Raw genomic sequence first — 21,713 nt, forward strand, 5'->3', positions numbered from 1 at the left:
TTGAAATCTGCAGCCTCCTGAGGTTTAATTTAGTTAATACAATTTATTAGATGTATTCAGGGTGAGGTTGTCAGAGTGGTTGCAGAACAAGATACTTTTCCTTCTGCTTTCCATTATTTTGTTGTAAATAGTGCTTGTGTCGTGGCTATCTGTGAGATATATGTAAACTGTGAAAAATAGCAGAAGAGATTTGAAGTAAATTAAACTGGAAGATGATGTTCAAACTATCAATCATCTTTCTTTTCTTCCCTGCTTAGCTCCTGTTTCAATGACCTTGTGGTTCCTCTTCTGAATTATTTATGTCATGGTGACAGGGTTTACAGACACAGCTCTTACAAGATAGTAAAACTAAAAGAAAAAATATGAATGCTCATATGTGTGAGAAAGTAGAAAAAACTGTTTAGAAATCAGAAGAGGAATCTTCAGTAGAGGATTTCCATCTAGAGATTTCTGCGATATGAGTTTCCTTTTGTGTATTGTTTCATTTAGTACTTTTGGCAAATGAAGACATGGAGTAGTTTAGAAGTATGTTGATGTTTTGAAGCTTGTATTGTTTTGTTTTCTCAATGGACAAAAGAGGAAGAAGGGAGTTCAGCCCATCCTGCAGCAGTTGATGATGCTTTTAATTGTGATAGAAGATGCATCTGTATCAGAAAACAGCTTTCAGAAGGATAGATTTCTCAGTCCTGTAGCTGTCAGCATTTTTACGGAGGTCTCTAAACAGTTGTGAAAATTCTTAATTTTTAGTTCTTGGGCACAGGTTAAGTTGGACAAAATATTTAATTTCAGAAGATACAATCAGTGGATGTCTTATGACACAGTATCCTTACTCTGCCCAGGAGGCCTGCTGCATTTCGTCTCAGTAACCATGTTCATTCAGCAGAGAAGAAATCCCTTTTTAAAAAATTATCCAAAACAGGATCTTACTGTGGTGTCTCCAAGGTTTATTGCAGTCTGAACTCCAATCTTTTCTGCTTGGAGATCTCCATAAGACTCTGTTGGAGACCTTAAGTACTTAGCCTTGGGAATTATTTGCAAAAGCCATGCAAAGGAAACTGGAAAAATAAATATAGTAGGTTTTGTTTGGTTTGTTTTTTTTTTGTTCCTATTAGGATGTTATTAATTAATATGTGGCTCTGTTTTGATGAGTAGTGGAAGAATTAAGGCTAGAAGAACAGAGAAACAAGGAATGTAATTTTTCTGAAGGAGTCAGGAATACTGCATTGAGATTATTGCTATCTTTGAGGAGTCTCATCAGTCTGTACAGTTTGACTGTACTGGAAAAGCTAATGAAGTTTTTAGGCTGGGAATGATCAGTGTCCAGCAGCTGTGAGAAAACCTGTCATTAGGCATTTTGATGATGATGGCAGTGCTGTTAGATTTTAGATGACCAATGGTGGGCCTCTTGGAAGAAGGGGAAGGTAACTTAAATTGCTATCTGTGGACTTCTGAATTCATAGGTAGCTATTAGACTTGTACATTTCTGTATCTCTGTTCCCTTCTTTCTAGCATAACTGGTATTTTATAAATAGCAGCAGAGTCAGTATCTTTATCCATTCACAGTAGTCCTTTGATGTGTAATTCTAAATCAGTAGTAAAATTTTTCACTTCTGTGTAAATGAAGAATTGATGGCAAATTATTTGTATTTGGGGAATGTGCTTTGAATTTGCTTTTTGTTCATAAGCCACCTTATTAGTAAAATGTTTCCTTCTTTTTTTAGCTTCTCTGTTACCTATGGTCGGAACTCCTCATGGATTTTCTTCTGTGAAGAAGATACAAGAATACAGGTCATGAAACTGGTAGAAACACTCAGAAGATTTGACAAGTCTAAGGTGAAATAAAAGTTTAGAGATTTGAGGTTTTTTTTTTATGTGATTGAGTGTGTTTTGCCAAATGTTGAAAAAGACGTGTCCAAACACCTTAAAATAGGGGCATAGGTTTCTGTTGCTGAGGCTGAGAGCAAGGCATTTAACATGAAGCAGTACAAATGCCTGTATAGCTGTTGAAGAACTGTTAAAATCATGTAGAGAAACCTTTTTTCCTGTGAATAGCCTGAAAATTATGCACCATAAATAAAAGATGAATATAGTCTGTTTTGTGGTCCCTTCTCCCCATTTTTCTGTCTGTTATCAATTCTGATTATCATCAGAACTGAATGACTGATGCTAGTTTGTCTCTGATGTAAAATAGTAAGGTGTTTTACTTGCATTCTGTTGCTGATCTGTCTTGGTGATAAGTATTCTATACCTATTGGGAAAAAAACCAACACCAAAAGACTTGCAGAGCAAAATAGAAGCACAGTCACCAAGGAGCAAAGCAAATTTGGCAATGCAGCTGACATGAAAGGTGCTAATATTTAGAATTTTTAGTGTTCAGGGAAAAAAAAAAAAACACCTTGGTGTCAGTCCTTTTCCTGTAATAAAAGAAGCCAAAATCTCCTGTGTGAAATATTTTGCTTCTTTATTGTAATTCTGCTTCAGGACTCACGTCAGCATGTTTACTTCTTTTTCAGGCACAAGGCCATGTGTGTTCTCACAGTACTTTTCTAAAATGGTAATAACAATTCAGAGGTCTTACCTTTTGAAACACTTGGTCTTCAAAACTGAGGACTGAATATATTCAGACCTTTGGAATATCCTTTTTTTTTCTGTTGCAGAAACACTTACTTGTAATTGGTATTCTCAGAATAGAAACATGAACATTTTTATTCTAGATGCTGCCCTTTTGCCAATTTTACTCTCTCCTTTGCATTACATGCAGATTCTGATAAAATAACAAATTATGTTCCAACCTGCAATAAAAGAAAAATAAAACATTTTGCTTTTGTACATAGTAATTGTCATCTTAGTGTAACAGTCCACCCCTGATTCCTTACATATAGTAGTAGTCCATCAGGTACAAAATTTAAGGTGATTTATGCCAGAGCTCCTTCAGTATTAATTTTCAAGTCTCAGCAGTCTGCATAATAAAAAGTTGGTATACAGGTTGCCCAGAGAGATTGTGGAATGTATTCAAAACATGACTGGACAGAGTCCTGGGCAACCTGCACTGGGTGATCCTGCTTGAGCAGGGCAATTGGACTAGGTGTTCTCAAGAGGCCTCTTCCAATCTCAGCCATTCTATGGGATTCAGTGTTCTTTGAACAGGTGGAAACTAAGACATGTTCTGGAGTTTGAAAATGCAGCCTGTGTTTGATTTCAGAGAACAATCTCTAGTTTCATTTCTCACCAAGTGCAGTTTTTGTCCGGTTTATTTATTGTGAACAGTGTGCTTCCCATGTTTTTGTTTTCAGGTTTGCTTTATTCAGCATGAATGCAGTTGTTGTCTTCACTAAAAGGATGCTGTAGATGAACAAAATTGTTTCCTATATTCCTTTACAGGAGTGGTTTTTAGGTAAAGCATTATATGATGAAGAATCTACAATAATTCACCATTATGCCTTCGCTGAAAATCCTACAGTCTTTAAATTTCCAGATTTTGCTGCTGGTTGGGCACTTAGCATTCCACTTGTTAACAAGTAAGAATTGAATTTTAAGTCACTTCCTGTTTATTCTCCATTATTCTACACATTCCAAGTATAATTATTATGAACACTTCAAAATTAAACGAGAGTGCAGAAATAGATTTCCCTATCATTGCTCTGCATGTGATTTATTTTGCTTCACTCTGCCTACATCAAGTAGCTAATAGTTGTCCAGTACTGTTTAACTAGTTCAATTCTGTATTGTAATTTTAAGAATGTGTTTTCCCCCAGACAGTGGTTTTATTCTTGGGTCGTAGAGTGTCTGCATTGCCCTCTAGAAGGGTTTCTCATGCTGTGCAGCAAACTATATATTTATTTCTGCTTAGACTCTTCGGTGCTTTCAAATGAGATTTGAAAAGTTCATAGATCTCAGAAGTTGAATGTGTCTTACCATAGCAAGGATTGATGTTCTCATGAATTGAAAGGCCCTAAATACTATGCTTTGAAATACACAGAATATTGTCTGTCATTTGAGATGCTGATCAATACTGAGCTTCAAATGTGCTGTTGCTTGTAATCTGTTGAAAATTTTATGCCAGACTCTCTATCTTCTCCAGATAAGAATTTTCTTCTTGTGCAAGAAGAATGTATCAAAGTGTGTGTGTTGAAAACTAATATTAACATCATTACATCGTCAGATGTTTTTTAAAAAAATATTTATATGATAAATATAAGTTGCTCTTTGAGGCAATAAATAAATGTGATTTATTATTATTTTTCTCCTTATAAGATGGTCAGTAGTACCAGCCACACTTTCCTGCATGCAGTAGTGATTGTTTTTTTTAATATTTGATTAAATTTCTTCATCTCTAATTACATAGGCTTGCAAAGAAGTTGAAGAGCGAACCACTCAAATCAGACTTTACAATAGATTTAAAGCATGAGGTAAGAAGTGGAGTGATGAAAGAAAAAATTGTCTCAAAGTTATATATTTGAATAGTGTTAAACCATAATGGAAATAAGAGATTATTCTTAAACATTGCTAAGAAGTTTGATCGCAATGGCATGTTAGATTTCTTTTCCTTCCTTTAGAATATTGTAATACTTTGGAGCTACATTTTAAGCATAGAAAAATTCATTAATAAGCTTGCAGTCATAAAAGAATGCATACATGGTTGTGTACATTAAGGTATCTTCTAAGGATTGCTTTGTAAGGAAGGAGAGAGACTTCCAGTTCATGAACCATAGGAGGTGAGTAGTATCTCAGTTCCAGCCAGCCTCACTTTCTGAATCCGCCTCTCAGAGCTAAATATGGTGGGGTTTGCATTAAATACTCTGAGGAATCTACCTTTGTGTGAACAAGCAGTGCTGCAACTTGCAGCTTGGAAGTCTGGAAAGACTTTTTCTGTCTCTGGTATGCAACGCTTTCAAAAGGTTGGCAGAAGGTATTTCAGACAGTGAGTGAACTGACTGAAAGGAACATGAGAAGGAGGCTCTGAAAGAGTATCTGTGCTACTTTTTTGGAGGTTTTTTTAATTTTTTCTTCATTTAAAATGTTTGTGCTGTCCAGGGTTTTGTACTGTCACCAAAGTGAACTTCTGAACCAGGGGTAGAAGAGGGGGATGAATCTGGAATAAGCTTCTGGCCTGAAATAAGAATATGATTAAGATTGGGATAAGGAATGTGAAGAAGGAAAGAAGAACAGGATTAAGATTTTTGGCTTGAAATGATGAAGTAGTTTTAATTATTACAACATAAATCTATGGTTTATTTATAGAGTATATATATATTTATATGTTAATATATATAAAATATATAAATAGAAATAATACATAATATATACATATGTTTATTTATATTTAAATAAATTTGGTTTTTATGCAAAACCATTCTTTTATATAGTTTTCTCTCACTGATTTATGTGTTTCTCAAAAACAATTGAATCTCTCTCAGTGTTCATTTTGCTGTGAGAAACAAGACCAGAAGCTGTTTTTTTTCCTCTTCTTAATTTTTCTCAATGCAAGATCTTGGGCTTCACAATGTCATTTTATTTAAACTTTATTTTTAAGACCAAATTGTTCATATATTCCCAGTATTCCAGTCTACCTCAGCACTAAAAAAGTATCTAAACATATTGTCATAAAAAAAGATTAAGAGCCACTTCTTTATGTGCCACAGATGGCTTAGTAAAAGCCAGTTGATCACTTGACCAACAAAATTACTTCCATCCACTTATAATTCTGTTAGCAGGTCTTTGCACATGTTTTATTTCAAATTTGTTGCCATCGGTAACTACTTTAGCTTTGTAGTTATTCTTTCTACACACGTCTCCCTAGAGATAGTTTCACTCCCTCTCATTTATTTAATAAATCACCATCTTCTCTGTCTTAAATAATTTTTTTGTCTACGCTCTTTTTTTTTGTGAATCAAGATTGACAGCAAATCGACGAATATAATCTGTAGTTTTTTATGACTGGGTTTACATTTATAGGAAATATTTTAGTTTGGTGGACTCCTAATAGCATATGCCTCTAGTCTTTGGTTTTTTTATTGTCCTCTACATACTTTTTATTATTTCATTTTTGTTTGTGTTACCTTATTACTTTCCAAGTCCCTATTTCTTATATCCATAACATTTATCTCACTTTCATGTCTTGCAGATATGGTAAAGTGTTTTTATCATGCTGCTGCTCATTTGTAGGTTGCTGAGTAGACTTTTTGTAACTGTACAATATATGGCATATTCTCTGATGCCTATTCAAAGCTGGAATTGAATAACAGAATTTTTTGTACATCTAACGTTGGGTCTGAACTAGGACTAAGGCTATTTTTGTCTTTATTGTAAATATGTTTGCATTGTTTTAGTAACCTTGTGTCATCCTGTGCTACAACCCAAAATGGCACTTTAACCTCACTTCTGAAATAAAATAGCTTCACACCATTCTAAGTCTTTCTATTGAAATTTCCTTTGTCAGTGGGAAATTGTAGCACACTGTGAATTTTCATAAATAATTAATCATAAGCTACGATTGTCAAATACTCTTTGTTTTCTAGGAGCATTGCTTCTTTGTTGGTTCATGTGATTAATTCGGAATAGCTGAATCCTGAACTAATACGGGGCCAATTGGTTAAAGGACCCAGGAGCACAAGTACTGTTCTCTATCCTTCCACTTGCAGAGAGTGATAGAAAGAGCCAGCAACCAATACTTGTCTCTGAGCATGGTGCCACCAGAAGAATATGGAGGAATTAGTTAATCAACTCAGGGACAAATCTGCTACACCATCCCATATCTTTCATTTTTCTTGTTAATGTGATTTTTTTGTATGTCCTGGAAATTTTTATCTAGTTTAATTACTGATGCAAATGTTTCCAATTTTGGTAGATTGCCCTGTACATTTGGCACAAAGGGGAAGGACCACATCTTACTCCAGTGCCCGAGTTCTGCACAGATGATGTGAATTCATTTAAGGCTGATCACTGTGCAACAACATACAGTAACTTTCTGCCACTTTGTGTAAGTACAATATTTTAAATACCATTTGCTTAGTAAAACTCTTACTAAAACATATAATAGTTGAGCTCAAAAATCTAAAAACTTGAGACAATATTTTTAAGTAAGCTAAAAAACCCCCAACAAAATAGTTTGTTCTGGCATTTATCTAGGATGTATTTTGGATATGCTTTCAGGCTTCTGTGGCACAGAATATTTCCTGGCAACTAATATTGTGTATGCTTTAATGAATCTTTCTACCACAATGTTTGGTTGGCACATGATCTATAAATTATTTATCCTTGCACTCTTTACACAGTGAGATACTGAAATATAGATGATCTTTTTTTTCTTTTCCCCACAAATGGGAATCTAAAACTTGTTGAGGCTAAAGATAAAACGTAATATAGTATTTGGTGCCTTAAAGTACAGCCCATCTCTTCCACCTCTAGGAGAATGTTTATTGTATTACGAGAGAAGTGTAGCTAGAGGCCAAAAATGTTCCATGCTTCCAGGAGAGCAAAATTCTAGGTGCCAAAAAGGATAACCAATCAAAGTGGTCAAATGGTTTATTACAGTTGAGGAAATGCAAAGATTTCTAGTGTGTATCATTTAAGCTGTTTTTTTTTTCAAGTGTGATACAATTTGTGTTCTCATAGTGACTGATTTGAAAGAAATTAAGAAAACATTCTTTTTCAGATTAATCATTCTTAGTTCAAGTTTTTCCACTCACAATCTTTTCCTAATGATAGGTGTTTCAGTTCTTGTTAGAGTACTACATCAATGGGAAAAAAAATTCCAATAATGTTATTTCAGGAATTTTAAACAACCAATGCCTTTCTTTTCAAGAAATAAAAATTTACTTCCTGGTGTATCACAAGAACACTATTCTGCTTGATAGGCTATACAATAGAAAGATATTTCCTGTTTTATTATATGTATGGACATACATACCCTATAAAATACTACAGGCACAGCCTGCACTTAAAAGATTAATTTTTGTTTTGTTCATATAGGGAGAGCCAGTGAATAAGGAAGATGTTTTTGTTGCTGTAAAAACATGTCGAAAATTTCATGGTGACAGAAGTAAGTTGTTGGCTGGTCAAGGTAGTAGTTCTATGCAATATAGTTGATAAAATGAATATTTAAAAAGCAGGCTGATATATACTGTCTCCATAGCACTTGGGACTAAATGTTTGCAAAATCGACTCGGAAACAGGAAGGTTTTGGAATTATAAACAGCTTATCCTTCAAGTGGAATCTTTTTGCTCTTCAGAGTCCTCAGGAGTGCTGTTAAACATTTAAGATTAAAAATGGTTTCCTCATTAGTTGCTGTTGGCAAAAAATTCGGAATTGAATACCTAAATTAAAACATGCATAGGATTAACTTATATTGTTGTAAATTGGAACTGTTGCAATATTAATAAAGCAGCTATTAATATCCTTCAGTGAGTTTCCCCAGATAATTGCTTCACTTTTCTTTGTGCTAGCAGTGACAATTGTGCAGCTCTTTGGTGGCTTAGAAATTTAAACAAGCTGAGAGGTCCCTCATCTTCTCCTTCCTTTCTCCTGCCCTCCTCTCCAGTAAAAGATGGAGCAGCTTATGGTGTTATGTTGCTTCTAGCTGTTCCATGTGCACACGTATTTTATAATGCTTGGAATGGGAAAATCTGTCCCGTCCAGAAATCTGATCATATGTAGTACATTGTCCAACCACTGGCCTAGATCAAGGGTGTGTGAAACATTATAGCATGTTTCATCTGGAAGTTCATCTGAAAATTGTAGTTACATGAGCAGCGATAGTCATCATGCTAAAAACAACAAACAAACCCTAGCACAGCCCAACAAGATACACAAGTTAACTACATTGTGTTAACTACATTAACTTCCTCCTCAGAGGCACAGAAAATAGATAGAGACAGACTCTCAGCTTCTGCTAACACATAGTAATGCTCAGCTAAGTTGAGGGAGATCAAGTCTCAACAAAGCTTGGAAGGAAAAATTCCAAATCCACCTATGGAACAGAAGACACTCCACCTACTTGATGCCACCTACCAGTCTCTTCTAGTTTGCTTTTAGACGTTTTGTTAATAAGGAAGAGATTTGTTTCTAGGAATTTGCTTGACTTTTTCTTGCTCTTTAATACTCCAGGTGCATAACACTCTCTCTGTTAGGCTTAGTTTGTTTATAAACATAATTTAAAGTTGGCAAAAAATTTGAAAATCAAGTAATTGATTAGTAGTTGTACCAAATTTTGAGAGGGTTTTACCACACCTGTTATGTGAGGACACGATGAAAGTAAAAGCTCTTTTCTTAGCTAAGTCTAGTTAAATACAGGCAGGAAGTTTTCATAATAAGATTTGTGGAATTATTTTCTTAATGCTACTGCACCTGATGAAAGCACATTTGTAGTGTTTTAGTCATGTAATTGTTAGATTATCTTTAAAGTAGCTTTTGACAAAACAAAATTGACTGTCCTGTAATTGGAGTTCACTGAAGAGTTCTCCTTCCTGGATCCATGTTAATTTTTTAATATCAAAATTTTTTAAAAAAGAAGAAAAATTTAAAAAACCCTAGAAAGTCAGAGGCCTCAAAAAGATCGTATAAACATCCTTCAAGAAACACCTGTTGAAGACTGAGGAAAATTCTTGAACTTTCCTCACAGCTTCCAGTGTTATGCAATAGAGGATAATCTTACTCCAGATTTTGAAAGATTAATGGATGCCAGCTTCAGAGAGCTCTTTTTACCTGGTAAGTCATTCTTTATTATATGCCCAAAAACTACATTTTTGTAGCATTATGGCTTGCAAATTGATGTGCTTTTAAAAGCAGCTAAATTTTACCTCAGAATTTACTTCAGATACAACTCTCCTTCTTAGGTATATAATCTGTAACTATAAAAGAAATTTTCAAGACTGCAAACGTGCATGAGGGTTCTAGAAATAGCAGAAATAAAATGTCATTAAGAGCTTAGAGCTGACCTTTAAATATCTCTAGTGGTATTAATACTTTGGTGTGATCACAAGTATTAATACATATTGATAAATATTTGCATCGTCATCTAGTCCAAAATTTCAAGTAGTTCTCTTTAGAAGATACAATTTGCCAGAAATTACAAAGTAATGTGGGATTCAATTTACAGTTGACATTAGTCTGCATGGTGACACTTGCATCAGGACAAACAAGGGAAAGAGAAGGACACTTTAGCCAACAGCCCCCTCGCTAAAGCCCTTAACTGAGATGAGACTCAAGTCCTTGCTTCAGTAAAATTTTCTTCATTTATAGAAAGAAGGGGGGCCTCCACTGAAAGAATTGAGGGGCCAAACCTGTAATTGCAACAGTTTCTGTGTGTTAAAGGACCCTGCTGAGTTTCAGGTCCTTGTTTGGAGAAAAAACAACCTACACAAGTGCAGCTCTTCTCCAGGAGAAGTTCGGATGCTTTTGTGTATCTGTGATTCTTCTGTTCTGAAGCCTTGTTTTCTGAAACCTTTCTGGTTTTGTTCTGCTGAGAAACATTTTTAAGTAAAACATTTCAGCAAAATAAGAAAATTAATTCCTGCCTATATATATTTTTTGTACATAATTCAATTTGGATTTTTTGTGAAAAAATGAGAACACTTTTACATTTCTTTAAGAACTTTTAAAAGTAGTATGGACCATTGCAAAATGCTACCAAAGTGATTTTTTTCTTTTCAAAATATTAAAGCCTTTCTATTAGTGCATTGAGTTAACACTAAAATGAACTAAAAGGGAACTGTTGTCAAACTGACTGTTGATCAGTCAAGAGTAACAAATCCTGTGTGTTCAAAGTAGAGGGAAGTGAGCAACTAGGTAGGCAACAAACATCAAATTAGGTGATGGATGATTCTAGCACGGGACTAAAGTATCCATGCTATCGATAACCTACTTCAGCCCTGTAGTTATTCTTTCTGCACAGTCTCATCTCTCCCTAGAGACAGTTTCACTCCCTCTCATTTATTTAATAAATAAATAGTTGTTCACATCATCAGTTTTTGACAAGCATTAGGGTTGTATAGAAGCACAAGGAAGTTATGGAAATATTTCCTCCATTTAAAGCACTCCCTGCTACTGGTGAGACTTCCTGGATCGTGTCACAGAGCGTAAAGCAGAGAAGCAGTAACAGCAGAATGCAGAGTACTTGCTCATCTCAGGCCTGACCTCCTCATTTTTAAGATTGGAAGAGAGATCATTGTTTCAATCTGGTGGTTTTCATCTGAATACCCTGCAGATGGATTTTTTTTTTTTTTGTGTTACCCATAATTTGTTCACTTCTCAATGTAATGTAAACACTCATGACATCATTACTAGAATTTTGTGTGATCAATTTTAAATGCTGATGTGAAATGACAAACTAGTAAGAAAAAGGTTTTTTTTTAGAGCATTAGCATTATGCAATCCTCCTTTGAATAGAATCTCCATGGGATTAAAATTGATTGTATGATATTCATAAACTATGCTAGACAAATACGTCTTCTTTATAAATGAAACAATAAATATTTATATATTTATAAAAGGTATGTTTATAAAATGTCCTGTGAGTGTCTCCAGAGACAGGTGCTTTGGAGCATTAATATGATATTGCTGTCAGATAGGATGTCTATAATGCCAATATAGTATTTCAAAAGGTACACTTGGTCTGTTTCTGATTCAGAATATGTTACAGACTGTACAGTTGGATTAAAATGTGCCATTTCAATACTGGAAGAAGGACTAATCTCTGATAGTGTTCATGCTGATGTGTGCTATGAATTGTACAATAGCAAGTATAAAAGTAGAATTCCATGCTTTGGTTATGCTTTGATTGGAAAAATGTAAATATCACATTTTTCAATTATTATTAATAATAGTATCATGAAAATATATTCATATTTTAATAGAAAATTTTAATATCATTTAAATAAGTGTCCTGACTGGTTTTCATAAAATTGTAAAATTTTTTCTCTAAATATTATAGGAAAGAAAATAGAACGAACATTTAGAATCATGATGCTGTATTTGAAGCAGCATTTTTATTACCATGTGAAGAAATGTGGCTAACAAAACGTGGTTAACGTGAATATTTGGATCAAGTATCTATTTTAATCAAGTTCCTTGTGTTTGAATGCCAATCATTGTTTTGCAGTACCAGTTGTAAAGCAGACTTGGGAAAGAGAAGCTGCCCTTATTGAATACTACAGTGATTATGCAGACATCTCCATTCCTACTATAGACTTAGGCATACCTAACACTGACAGAGGTGAGCTTTTGTCAGTTTTGCACAAATGACTGACTAAAGAAGTGAAGCTTTATGGATGATGTGTGTCTTTCACGTCAAGCATGTCGTGTGGAAATTCTGTTTTTCTCTAGCACATCTGTGCAGCCTAAACTAAAAGAATGCTCTTCACACAGGAAATGGATGGAGAGTACATCCAGAGTCCCCCTGTGTAGATAATGTATTCTTTTAAGCAGAAATCTAAATACTAAGATGATGAAAGCGTGGTATACTGATATACACCAAGAGAAAAAAAAAATGGTTTTATTACTTGGTGTAAGAGTAATAACTCTGCATTATTTATGATTTTCAGTAGGATTATTAACAGTGAAGAAGTCTTAAATTTATTTCAAAAGACCTCAGGCAGAGCCAAGTGGTTACTAAGCATAAACTGCTTGCTATATGGAATTCAGATATTATATTCATGTTCCTTGTATATCTTGATTTAAGCACAAAAACTGAATGTTAGGATTGAAACATGCTTTTATAGCAAACAACAGGCATTTAATTCAATTTACTTTTGTAAATAAAAAAAAGGCTATGGATATGATGACTTCCTTGATTTTATTAATTTTTATTTTTTCTTTCATTTGATATATTGTTCTTAGGCTGATATTTTATATCTATTACCTTCTGAATTACAGTTGTCCAGGCAGAGTGACCTGTTAGCCTTATTTGGCCCACTAGGTCAGTTGTTCTGGGTTATTTCTGCCCCTTGGTTTTGTCTGTTAGAGGCAGAGAGAGCATAGGCAGGGATTTCTGTGTGCACAGGTGGAGTGGGACATGAGCAAGTAGTGAGTGTTTTCAGGGGGCAGCAAGGCTACTGGGCACATGTGGATCATTGCTAGAAGCCATGCCCAGTAGTTCTAGTCACACCAGGAAGCTTCCATGTTTTGTGATAGAGTATAATACAGAAATCTTGGGTTTAATTTTGTAAATGTTTAGATATCAGTCTGCATTAAGTTCACAATCTCACAAAATCACCAGACCAAGGACTTCCTTCATGTCTTCAGCATAGAATTACTGCATTTTCTCAAAGAATATTTTAACTGAGAGTGTCTTCAAATATAATATTGAGTGATTGTTTACTAAATGTAATATTGATAGCAGTAATTACTTTAGAAAATCAACTGTGATCAATAAAGACTGATTGAAATGAGGTTTGTCCAAGACCTAAAGAAGACTCAGTAGAAGTTTGAAACTTCTTGTTTCTCAGGTCCTGCTTATTCTGAACAAGAGTGTTTCACTTCTGTACTCCTAGCAAAGGGTGTTTTACCTATTGAACTTCCTTATAATCTTGTGATAAATGTCCAGACCTTTCCTTGGAGGCAGTGATCAGGACCTGAGTTGCCAGTGAGGAATACAGTAGATTAAAATATTTCTATAGAAGCAATCAGCATCAGACAGATGCATCTTGAAATGCTATGACAGTGTCTTGGAGTATTTTGTAAAACATTTGCTTCTATCATAGTCTCCTCATTTTTACTGCTCTTTAAATTAAGAGTAGCAGTTAGTCCAGTATTGTTCAGCAGCTTGACAGATAACTGGAATAAAGCTTGTTTTTAATTAAATTCCTGTTTTATTTAAAAATATATTCTGTTAATTTATCTTCTTTTTAGGTCACTGTGGGAAAACTTTTGCCATTTTGGAAAGGTTTTTGAATCATACTTCTCCCAGAACCCCTTGGTTAGTTGTAGTGGATGATGACACACTGATAAGGTATATATTACATTACTTTAGGAGCTACCACCTTTATGTCAATAAGAGATGTAGCAATATTCACCCATCCTTCTTTATTTAAGAGATACAGCTATTTTATTAGCCATGTGGCTTTGTATTACTTGAAGAAAAAAAATTCACTTCCCATCAGTATTCTTTTGACTGATATTGAAGACAGTATTGTAACTTCATTAAAACTGTGCTATCGTGTAATCATATAGTCTGAATACACCACATTTTGTGATTCCTCAGTGTAGGTATGTTTGAGCTGATAGGGTTTAGTAATTTGCTAATAACCTAAGAAGTGTTGCTCAGAAAAATGTGTCAGAAGAAAGGTTCCATAAGCCCAGGTCAGTTGTCTGAGCTGCTCAGAATGGTGTTTTGGAACTTGCAGTTGTTGGACAATTAGGTCCCATTCTCGTAAAATCTGACACTGCAACATAAGCAAAAAAAGGCATGTGAGCTATGTGCAGGATCACGTGGTCATGAACAGTGATTTAAGACTTTACATTAAATCATGTGACAAAAGAAATAGTGAGAGGATGTAACTGTGGATAATGCAACGTTCATATAACTAAATCTACCTTTTCAGTTTTCAATTTGTAAATGTTCATAGATAATTGGCAAAGATCTTACCATTGCTTGGAAAGTGTCATTTCATGTTTTCTCTGAGATGAGATGCAGTTTCACCAACAAACTGACTACTTAGAAAATACTTCAAGCTAATTTGTTCATCATTTGACCAAATTGCTTAGTCATATCTCATAGTAAATTATCCATCATAAATTTCTCTTTAGCAGTTTGTATCTCTGGGGGAGTTTTTTTGGGTAGAATTTCTGAATGTCTCCTGTCATCTTTGTGCTATTTAATAGAATGCTGTTGAGGGTAGCAATGTCTGTTCCAAAATGAATGTTTACAAGATTTTTTTTTTTAATGGCTTTTCATATTATAGTATATTCAGACTTCGAAAATTGCTCAGCTGCTATGACCCAACTGAACCAGTATTCCTTGGAGAGCGTTATGGCTACGGCTTGGGAACAGGAGGATACAGTTATATCACTGGTGGAGGAGGGTAATTTATTTAAGTTCCTACTGAGATCTATGTTAGTTCCTGTTTTGAGTGCAAATATTTTAAATTATGACACAAATCAGTTTCAACAGAAACAGTGATGTTTTCCCCAGATGTGTGCAATTTATGTCACACCTTCTGTGTGTAGTAAAACGTGCTGGTCTCAAGGCCGCAACTCTTCTCCCTTACATTTGAGAAAGACTGGGGAGAAACTTTTGAGTCCAGGCCAATTTTAGGAGGAATTCTAAGGTGTAGTAAAAATGGTTGGTAGCTAACTTATTGTTGGAATAACAACAATGGGTATAATTGGTGTGATTAGTTTTCAGTATAAAAAGTAATTATCTTGGAGAAAATGCTTCTTGCACTATTTGTCAGTTCTGACCCCTTAAATTTTGAATTTCAGATATGTTGTATCAGAGGGCTACATTTAGTCTTTCAGTTTTAAATACTTTAGCAATATTTATTAATTACAGATATTTGGTGTGTTTAGAAGGTTTTACACATTTCATGTGCTTTTTTTTTTTAAATTCAGGATGGTTTTCAGCAGAGCAGCTGTTGAGAAACTACTTGCTAGCAAATGCCGGTGTTACAGCATGGATGCACCTGATGATATGGTCCTTGGGATGTGTTTCAGTGGCTTAGGAATCCCTATAACGCACAGTCCACTCTTTCATCAGGTCAGAGAGCTATTTTTGAGTATTAAAAATGTATTTCACTTTTTACATGTACACATAAAGCAGTCATAAATATTCAAATGCCATCAATATGTAATAACACTAACCAAGATGCTGCTGCTGCTGCTTTACCTTTATTCTCAGCAGAACAAGACTGATCAAATAAGAACATTTTCATACCATGGATTACTACAATGCTTTGCTAGTTCATGTAATTTTTTAGCTAACCTATGACTACGTTATATTAGAAATGCAGTCGGAGGTGAGGATTTTGAAAAAGAAATAGAATTAGGAGCCACGTGCTTTGAATAGTTGTCATATGTCCTCTAAGGGAAAAAGCCTACAACACAATAATTTTTTCTTCAGGAAATGGAGAATTGAGTGTAAAATTTTTCAATAAATCTGCCTGCTCTACTTACCTGATTTTTCTATTTTTTCAATATTTCCTATTCTGAAATACTTCATTAGTGAAGCTATAAGAAATGAAATTATTGCTCTTATGGTGGATTCTGAAGAATGATATAATTATGATAAATTGCTCTATGCTAGCACATAGGAAAGAGAGCTTACAAAGCATAATATTCATGTGAATTTGGGAGAAAAGGGCTGGAGTAGATTTGAATCTTATTTATGTCTTCCACAGTATTTAACAAGGTAACTGTAGTGTCACAGTGGAAAGCATGATGCATTGAGGCCTATAGATATTTTCTTCCCTTTAAACCAAATAAACCAAATCCTTCTGTGGTATGAACAAGAAGCACTAGAGATTTTTTTTCCCCAACAGTGCACAACTATTTTAAAAGTCAACATTTAAATCAGTGTAGCATTTGATGTTTTTCACCTGCATATCTGAATGTGAGCTGAGAAGAAGATAAGCTACTTGAGAATTAGTAAATTACCCTGTAGTTCAAAGCAGCTGTCAGTGGAGGGAGTTTCTTATTTAAATTATCAGCTTTTGCTATGTTAAAATTCCATTTCTGATTACATTTACTATTTAGAGAAATGGGAAGACTGAGAACATACTATTCAATATTTTAATTCCTTGTCCATATAAAAAAATCATATCTGTTTACTCTCCTGTTTTATCATTGCTTACTCCTTTCAATATAGAAAGAAAACAAGTCATGCATATTATAAAATCAACAGTCACTGAATAATTTTGCTTGCACATGTTAGAAAAAAGCAAAACATCAAAGCAGCCTAATTAAAGGAGAGTCAGAACAGAACTCATTCTCCAAAACTGTAAGAATGATTCTTATTCAAAAAAAGGACCTCCTTGTAATTCTTCATAGTGTGCATTTGATACTGAATCACTTTGAAAGTGAAATCCTAGCAGTTTGATTTTCCACATAGAAAATTGCACTTGACTTCTAATTCATCTTTACTGCTGCTTTAACAAATTCTAATTTAGCATCCCTTGAACAAAAATTAACCTGTGAGGGAAAACCACTGAATAAAAATTTAATGTTCTTGATCTACTAAATCCACTATAGTGCAAAAAATACTTTAAAAATGAGAAAGCCAATTTTTGATTTTCTGTCAACCAGAAAAGAACTTTTTAAGGACTTGACTGAAATATTATGATGTGTGATGTTCCTTGAAGTATGTGACTCTAAAATTGTACTGAGATACAGATTATGAAACAGAAACAAAGATATCTTCATTCTTGGAGTGTCTATGATGTGTTTGCTCACTCTTATTGGTTTTCTGCTGCCTACTTGCTGAGGTAGATACATCCATATTCTGTAACCTATTCCAGAGGTTTTTGACATGATCATACTCTTAAAGAGAACAGGAACCTTCCCATGTTGAGTAGCAGCCAGAATTATGGTCTTAAATGAAGCAATATATTTGGCTTTTCTAGAACACCAAATACAAATTTTAGCAAAAAACATTACAGTTATTAGAGTATTATTTTAGAATTATCAAAACACCAGAATTTTGTCTATAGCTTAGTTAAAAGCTTATTCATTTTCAAACAGCAAAAATCTTTGGTCTCAGATGTGTAAAAACTGTTTCTATCCAAATTAAATTATTTAGGTTCTTGAAACCTAAATATTCTTCAAAGTGTTTTTCAAAAGTCGTGAGGGATATAGATTCCCTCTTGCTTTCTCCAGTGGAATTTTTAAAAATAAGCACTCTGTGTTTTAAATATCAGAATAAAAAAACCAAAACACCAACAACACATACTCAGCTTTCATAATGTCAAATTCTGTTGCCTAATTTTATGACTGTAATGTATACAGAACTGCATGGAGAATTCATAAATACCACCATAAGTAGGTGAAGCCTGCAGTATTGAATCAGTTACCAGCTTAGGCATCAAATCAATTCTTTGTTATCCAAATCATTACATTTTCTTCTTGTTTGGGTTTTTTCCCCCTAGATGTAAAACACAAATGTTTGCCTTCCATGCATTTTTCTTACAAAAACTCTAATAGCAAAATGTAGTTGTTTTACCAGGGACCACTACAGGTGGGGATGTTTAATGTAATGATGCACTTAGTGTCATTCAACTGGCAGAGAAAATGAAATGCGTGTGGAGCATTAGAACAGCACCTGCATCTTGTAGCTGTGTTGTAATTCTGTCTGGCTTGATATAGGCTGATAAAGAATAACAACTGAGTTTTCTGGCACCGCAATGTATCTCATGTTTGGAATCTTTACCTGTCATAAACTCTATATGTTTGGGCTGCTTATGGCCTTATTAGAATCCTGCAATCACAGTGGCAGTGCTGACAACTCTCATCAGAGGAGGAAGATAATATAGTTTAAAATAATTTTGTCATTATTGAGCCAAACCTACATGTTTTAAAAGATTTCATACCAACTACACTGTTTATTGCTTGACTACTGAGAAGGTGGCCATTTCATCCTGAGAAATAGGGCATATTTAGTATCAGTGTACTTCATTCCTAGCATGATGACTGCAGTGTGAGTTGAAGATTTAATCTAATGCTTGGTCAATTGATTTAATAGAATGATGTCAAAACCCCGTTGTTACGATGTTGCATATTTTGTCAGTGCCACGTTGTTGTGTCACAGGGGCCATTGAGCAGTGTAATCTTTTAAAAATTATTACTAATCATTAATACTGGTGCTTTTGCTCTGTTCTTCCATCTTAGGCAAGGCCAATGGACTACCCAAAAGACTACCTTTCTCACCAAATTCCAGTATCGTTTCACAAGCACTGGAATATCGATCCAGTGAAGGTGTATTTCGCATGGCTGGCACCAAACACAGGAGAGTCACGTAATGGAAAAAAAGTTGGATATGACAGAGAGGATTTATGAGCAGTAGAAGAATGTAAGTGTTAATTACTATTCTACAGCTGAGAGACAGTCACTACTGTGATTTTTGTTCTGTTTTCACATTGTTCATCTGTTCATGACATAAGATGACAGTGTTTTGTTCCTGTCGGTTGCATCCCTTCAGGACAGTGGAAGAAGGCACTTAAATGACTTTTGTATTCTTTTCCTCCACTTGCTTTCTTTTTAGAATGATTTTGGGCTTTGTATACCAATGAACTTGACTCACATTTAAGAGTCTTATACAACTTTACCTGTGTTCTGCTTTGGACTTGGTTCAGACAGCATCAATTTACATTCCCTTCCTTTGCTTTCTCAAAAGCTGAATTTATGTATTTGGGAGCCTAATATTGAATAAGAGTTGAACATCTATTAAACATCATCTCTCACTGACTTACAGAAAACACTTCTCTAAAAGGTTCTGGAACAGTTTCTTGATAAATCATAGAGGACACTTGACTTTTTTTCTGTGACCAGGAGCTAGATGGTGTGAAGGCTGTGCTCCTTTATGCTCATTTCAGAAGTACTGTCGTTTGCTGGAGTAGCTGGACCAGGCATGAAACCACTGTTGCACCTTTTAAGTTTGTTGGCATTTGTGTGGAATGTTATGTACAAAATGGAAAAAAAGGTTAAGGACAGGGATCTCTTAGGTGGCCATGGGAGGTCACTGTGGCTCCTTTAGAAACTGAAGTCACTGTACATCAATTTGGCAAATCTAAAAATGACTCTTAAGGATTTTTGCAGAACTAACATTTCAGTATTTCTAATGTGTGCATTTCAATAGCATATGAATGCCAGCTTTAAAAATTTTGTAGTATCCCTAACTTATATTGTCAAGATAAATAATTTTATTCATACAACATGTAACGTGTGATTCATATTTAAAACGTTCTTGAATTTTTTTTTAGTAATTCAGTTTTGTAAAAATGTTTGTACAAAAACTGGCTTTAGTATGTTCTAAACGTATTTTTATATTGTAAAACTGCTTCTTTTAAATGACAGTATATGGAACTTGTATGCTGTTATTTAACTTGGCTTGCTATATTGTAACCAAATACAGGGTCTTAAAGCCATACTGCTGAAGTAATTCATGTTTTGCTTTCTTTTAGTAGATTAAAAATGTATTCCACTCCAAAGAAAAGCAATACTTGCTCTAGAGTCGAAGTAGGGGAGCCACCGATTCCTGTCTTGGTAATTACCAAACTTGTATAAACATTTGTTTGTGAATGTAGCTTGTGGGCTTCTAAGCATTGAATAGCAAGCACATATTCATAATAGATTCAAATTCTGATTAAGAAATAGCAATCCATGTTATGTCTTCTTTTCTTCCCACTGCCAGTGCCTTAAACAGTAGACATTTTACTGATACCAGGACTATGTTCTCTGATACTGTTGGTGAATTGTTAATTATGTTTACTGTTTAGAACTGTGAAAGCTGAATAAAAGCATTCTTTAACCTTTTGTGCCTTCTTCCTCTTTGCAAGCCAAATACAGGATTCTTTAAGCACTAGTTAAATAAGTTTATCACCTTAATTGTAATTACTGTCAGTTTTGTTAAAAGGTAGCTTAATCTTTGGGGTGTTTTTTTGGGGGGGGTTCTGTCCTGACCTCTGTATTAGGTCAGTTTTCAGCCTCTAGTTTTGTGCAAATGGAAAATGTTTCAATGAACACCTTGTGATTGAGAGTCTTGATGCTATCACAAAACATAATGCACTACCAAATTCTCCAAAGGTCTTGCAACACAGTCCAGTTAGGTGCAACTTCCAGTTGGTGATATTTAATCTCTCCTTGGGCCCTGTGGAGGCAGACTAGATCAACAAAAGATGATTAGATTTGAGTCCAGGCTGTGTTGTACCTGTAGATGTGGGAAGTCATTGACTCATTGATTGATTGCTTGCTTGACTTTTATTTCTGGTTTGACAAATGTAGTAGTTGCTGTTCTGAAGTGCATCTTTTCCCTTGCTGTTAGCTCTGGGTTTTACTGCAAGGTTTCTGGAGGTATTAGTAAGCATCAGACTTCTGGTTTTAGTCTCCATAGTTTTGAAGGCAACAAAGCCATAATTTGCTCAAATATTTTGCCCCTAAAATGTTGACTTTTGAGACACTGCAGCAGCATGACACAAAGGACCTTTTAGTCCACCACCTAAAATAAGATTTTTTTCAAGCAAAGAATCACAAAGTTTATATAAACAAGATGTGAAGCCTTCTATGTGAACTTCAGTTTTAGAAGATTCAGGATGACTGTTACTAGCTGAAATCTAAGGACAAAACTGTGTCTTAATGAGCCTGAACAGTACTGATGTTTCTAAAGAAAATCAAGGGGATTATAAATGGTGTAACATTAAAGCAAATCAATAGAAAAGGCATTCACAAATCCCTTGGTAACGGGCAGATTAAAACAGGTCTGCAAAGTTGATTGAGTGGTTGAAGTTTCATTTTCTGTGACATTGCAAGGTTGTGGCATGAAAAAGAAAATCTGGGAATCATTACTGACTACTTGTTTTTAATGTTTATAGCATAAAATTTCTCCATGTATTAAGATCTTTCTTTCACAAAATTATGTTGATAATTTGTTTGGTTGGTTCATCTGCCAGGAGCCAAAAAACCCCTGTGCCTTCAATAGAGAAGGTGAGTGCTGCAATGAGGAATAATGATCAAGTGTTTGAGGCCCACATTTGATCATGAGTGAGAAGGAGGGCTGTGAATCTATTTTTAT

The 21,713-nt window shown here is 34.7% G+C and overlaps 1 protein-coding gene across 1 annotated transcript in view; it reads left to right on the forward strand.

Moving 5' to 3' along the window:
• The window catches only part of B3GLCT (beta 3-glucosyltransferase), a 45,505-nt gene extending 25,047 nt beyond the window's left edge, over positions 1–20,458 (forward strand). The window contains exons 6-16 of the mRNA XM_053936549.1: positions 1,722–1,833; positions 3,382–3,518; positions 4,346–4,409; positions 6,848–6,979; positions 7,972–8,041; positions 12,099–12,212; positions 13,847–13,946; positions 14,899–15,018; positions 15,548–15,692; positions 18,815–18,995; positions 20,107–20,458. Coding sequence (XP_053792524.1) covers positions 1,722–1,833; positions 3,382–3,518; positions 4,346–4,409; positions 6,848–6,979; positions 7,972–8,041; positions 12,099–12,212; positions 13,847–13,946; positions 14,899–15,018; positions 15,548–15,692; positions 18,815–18,982 — 1,162 coding nt within the window. The 3' untranslated portion in view covers positions 18,983–18,995; positions 20,107–20,458. The remainder of the gene's footprint in view (positions 1–1,721; positions 1,834–3,381; positions 3,519–4,345; positions 4,410–6,847; positions 6,980–7,971; positions 8,042–12,098; positions 12,213–13,846; positions 13,947–14,898; positions 15,019–15,547; positions 15,693–18,814; positions 18,996–20,106) is intronic.
• The last annotated feature ends 1,255 nt before the right edge of the window (positions 20,459–21,713 follow it).

Source organism: Vidua chalybeata, chromosome 2 (genome assembly GCF_026979565.1).
Source record: "Vidua chalybeata isolate OUT-0048 chromosome 2, bVidCha1 merged haplotype, whole genome shotgun sequence".
NCBI classification, from domain to species: Eukaryota; Metazoa; Chordata; class Aves; order Passeriformes; family Viduidae; genus Vidua; species Vidua chalybeata.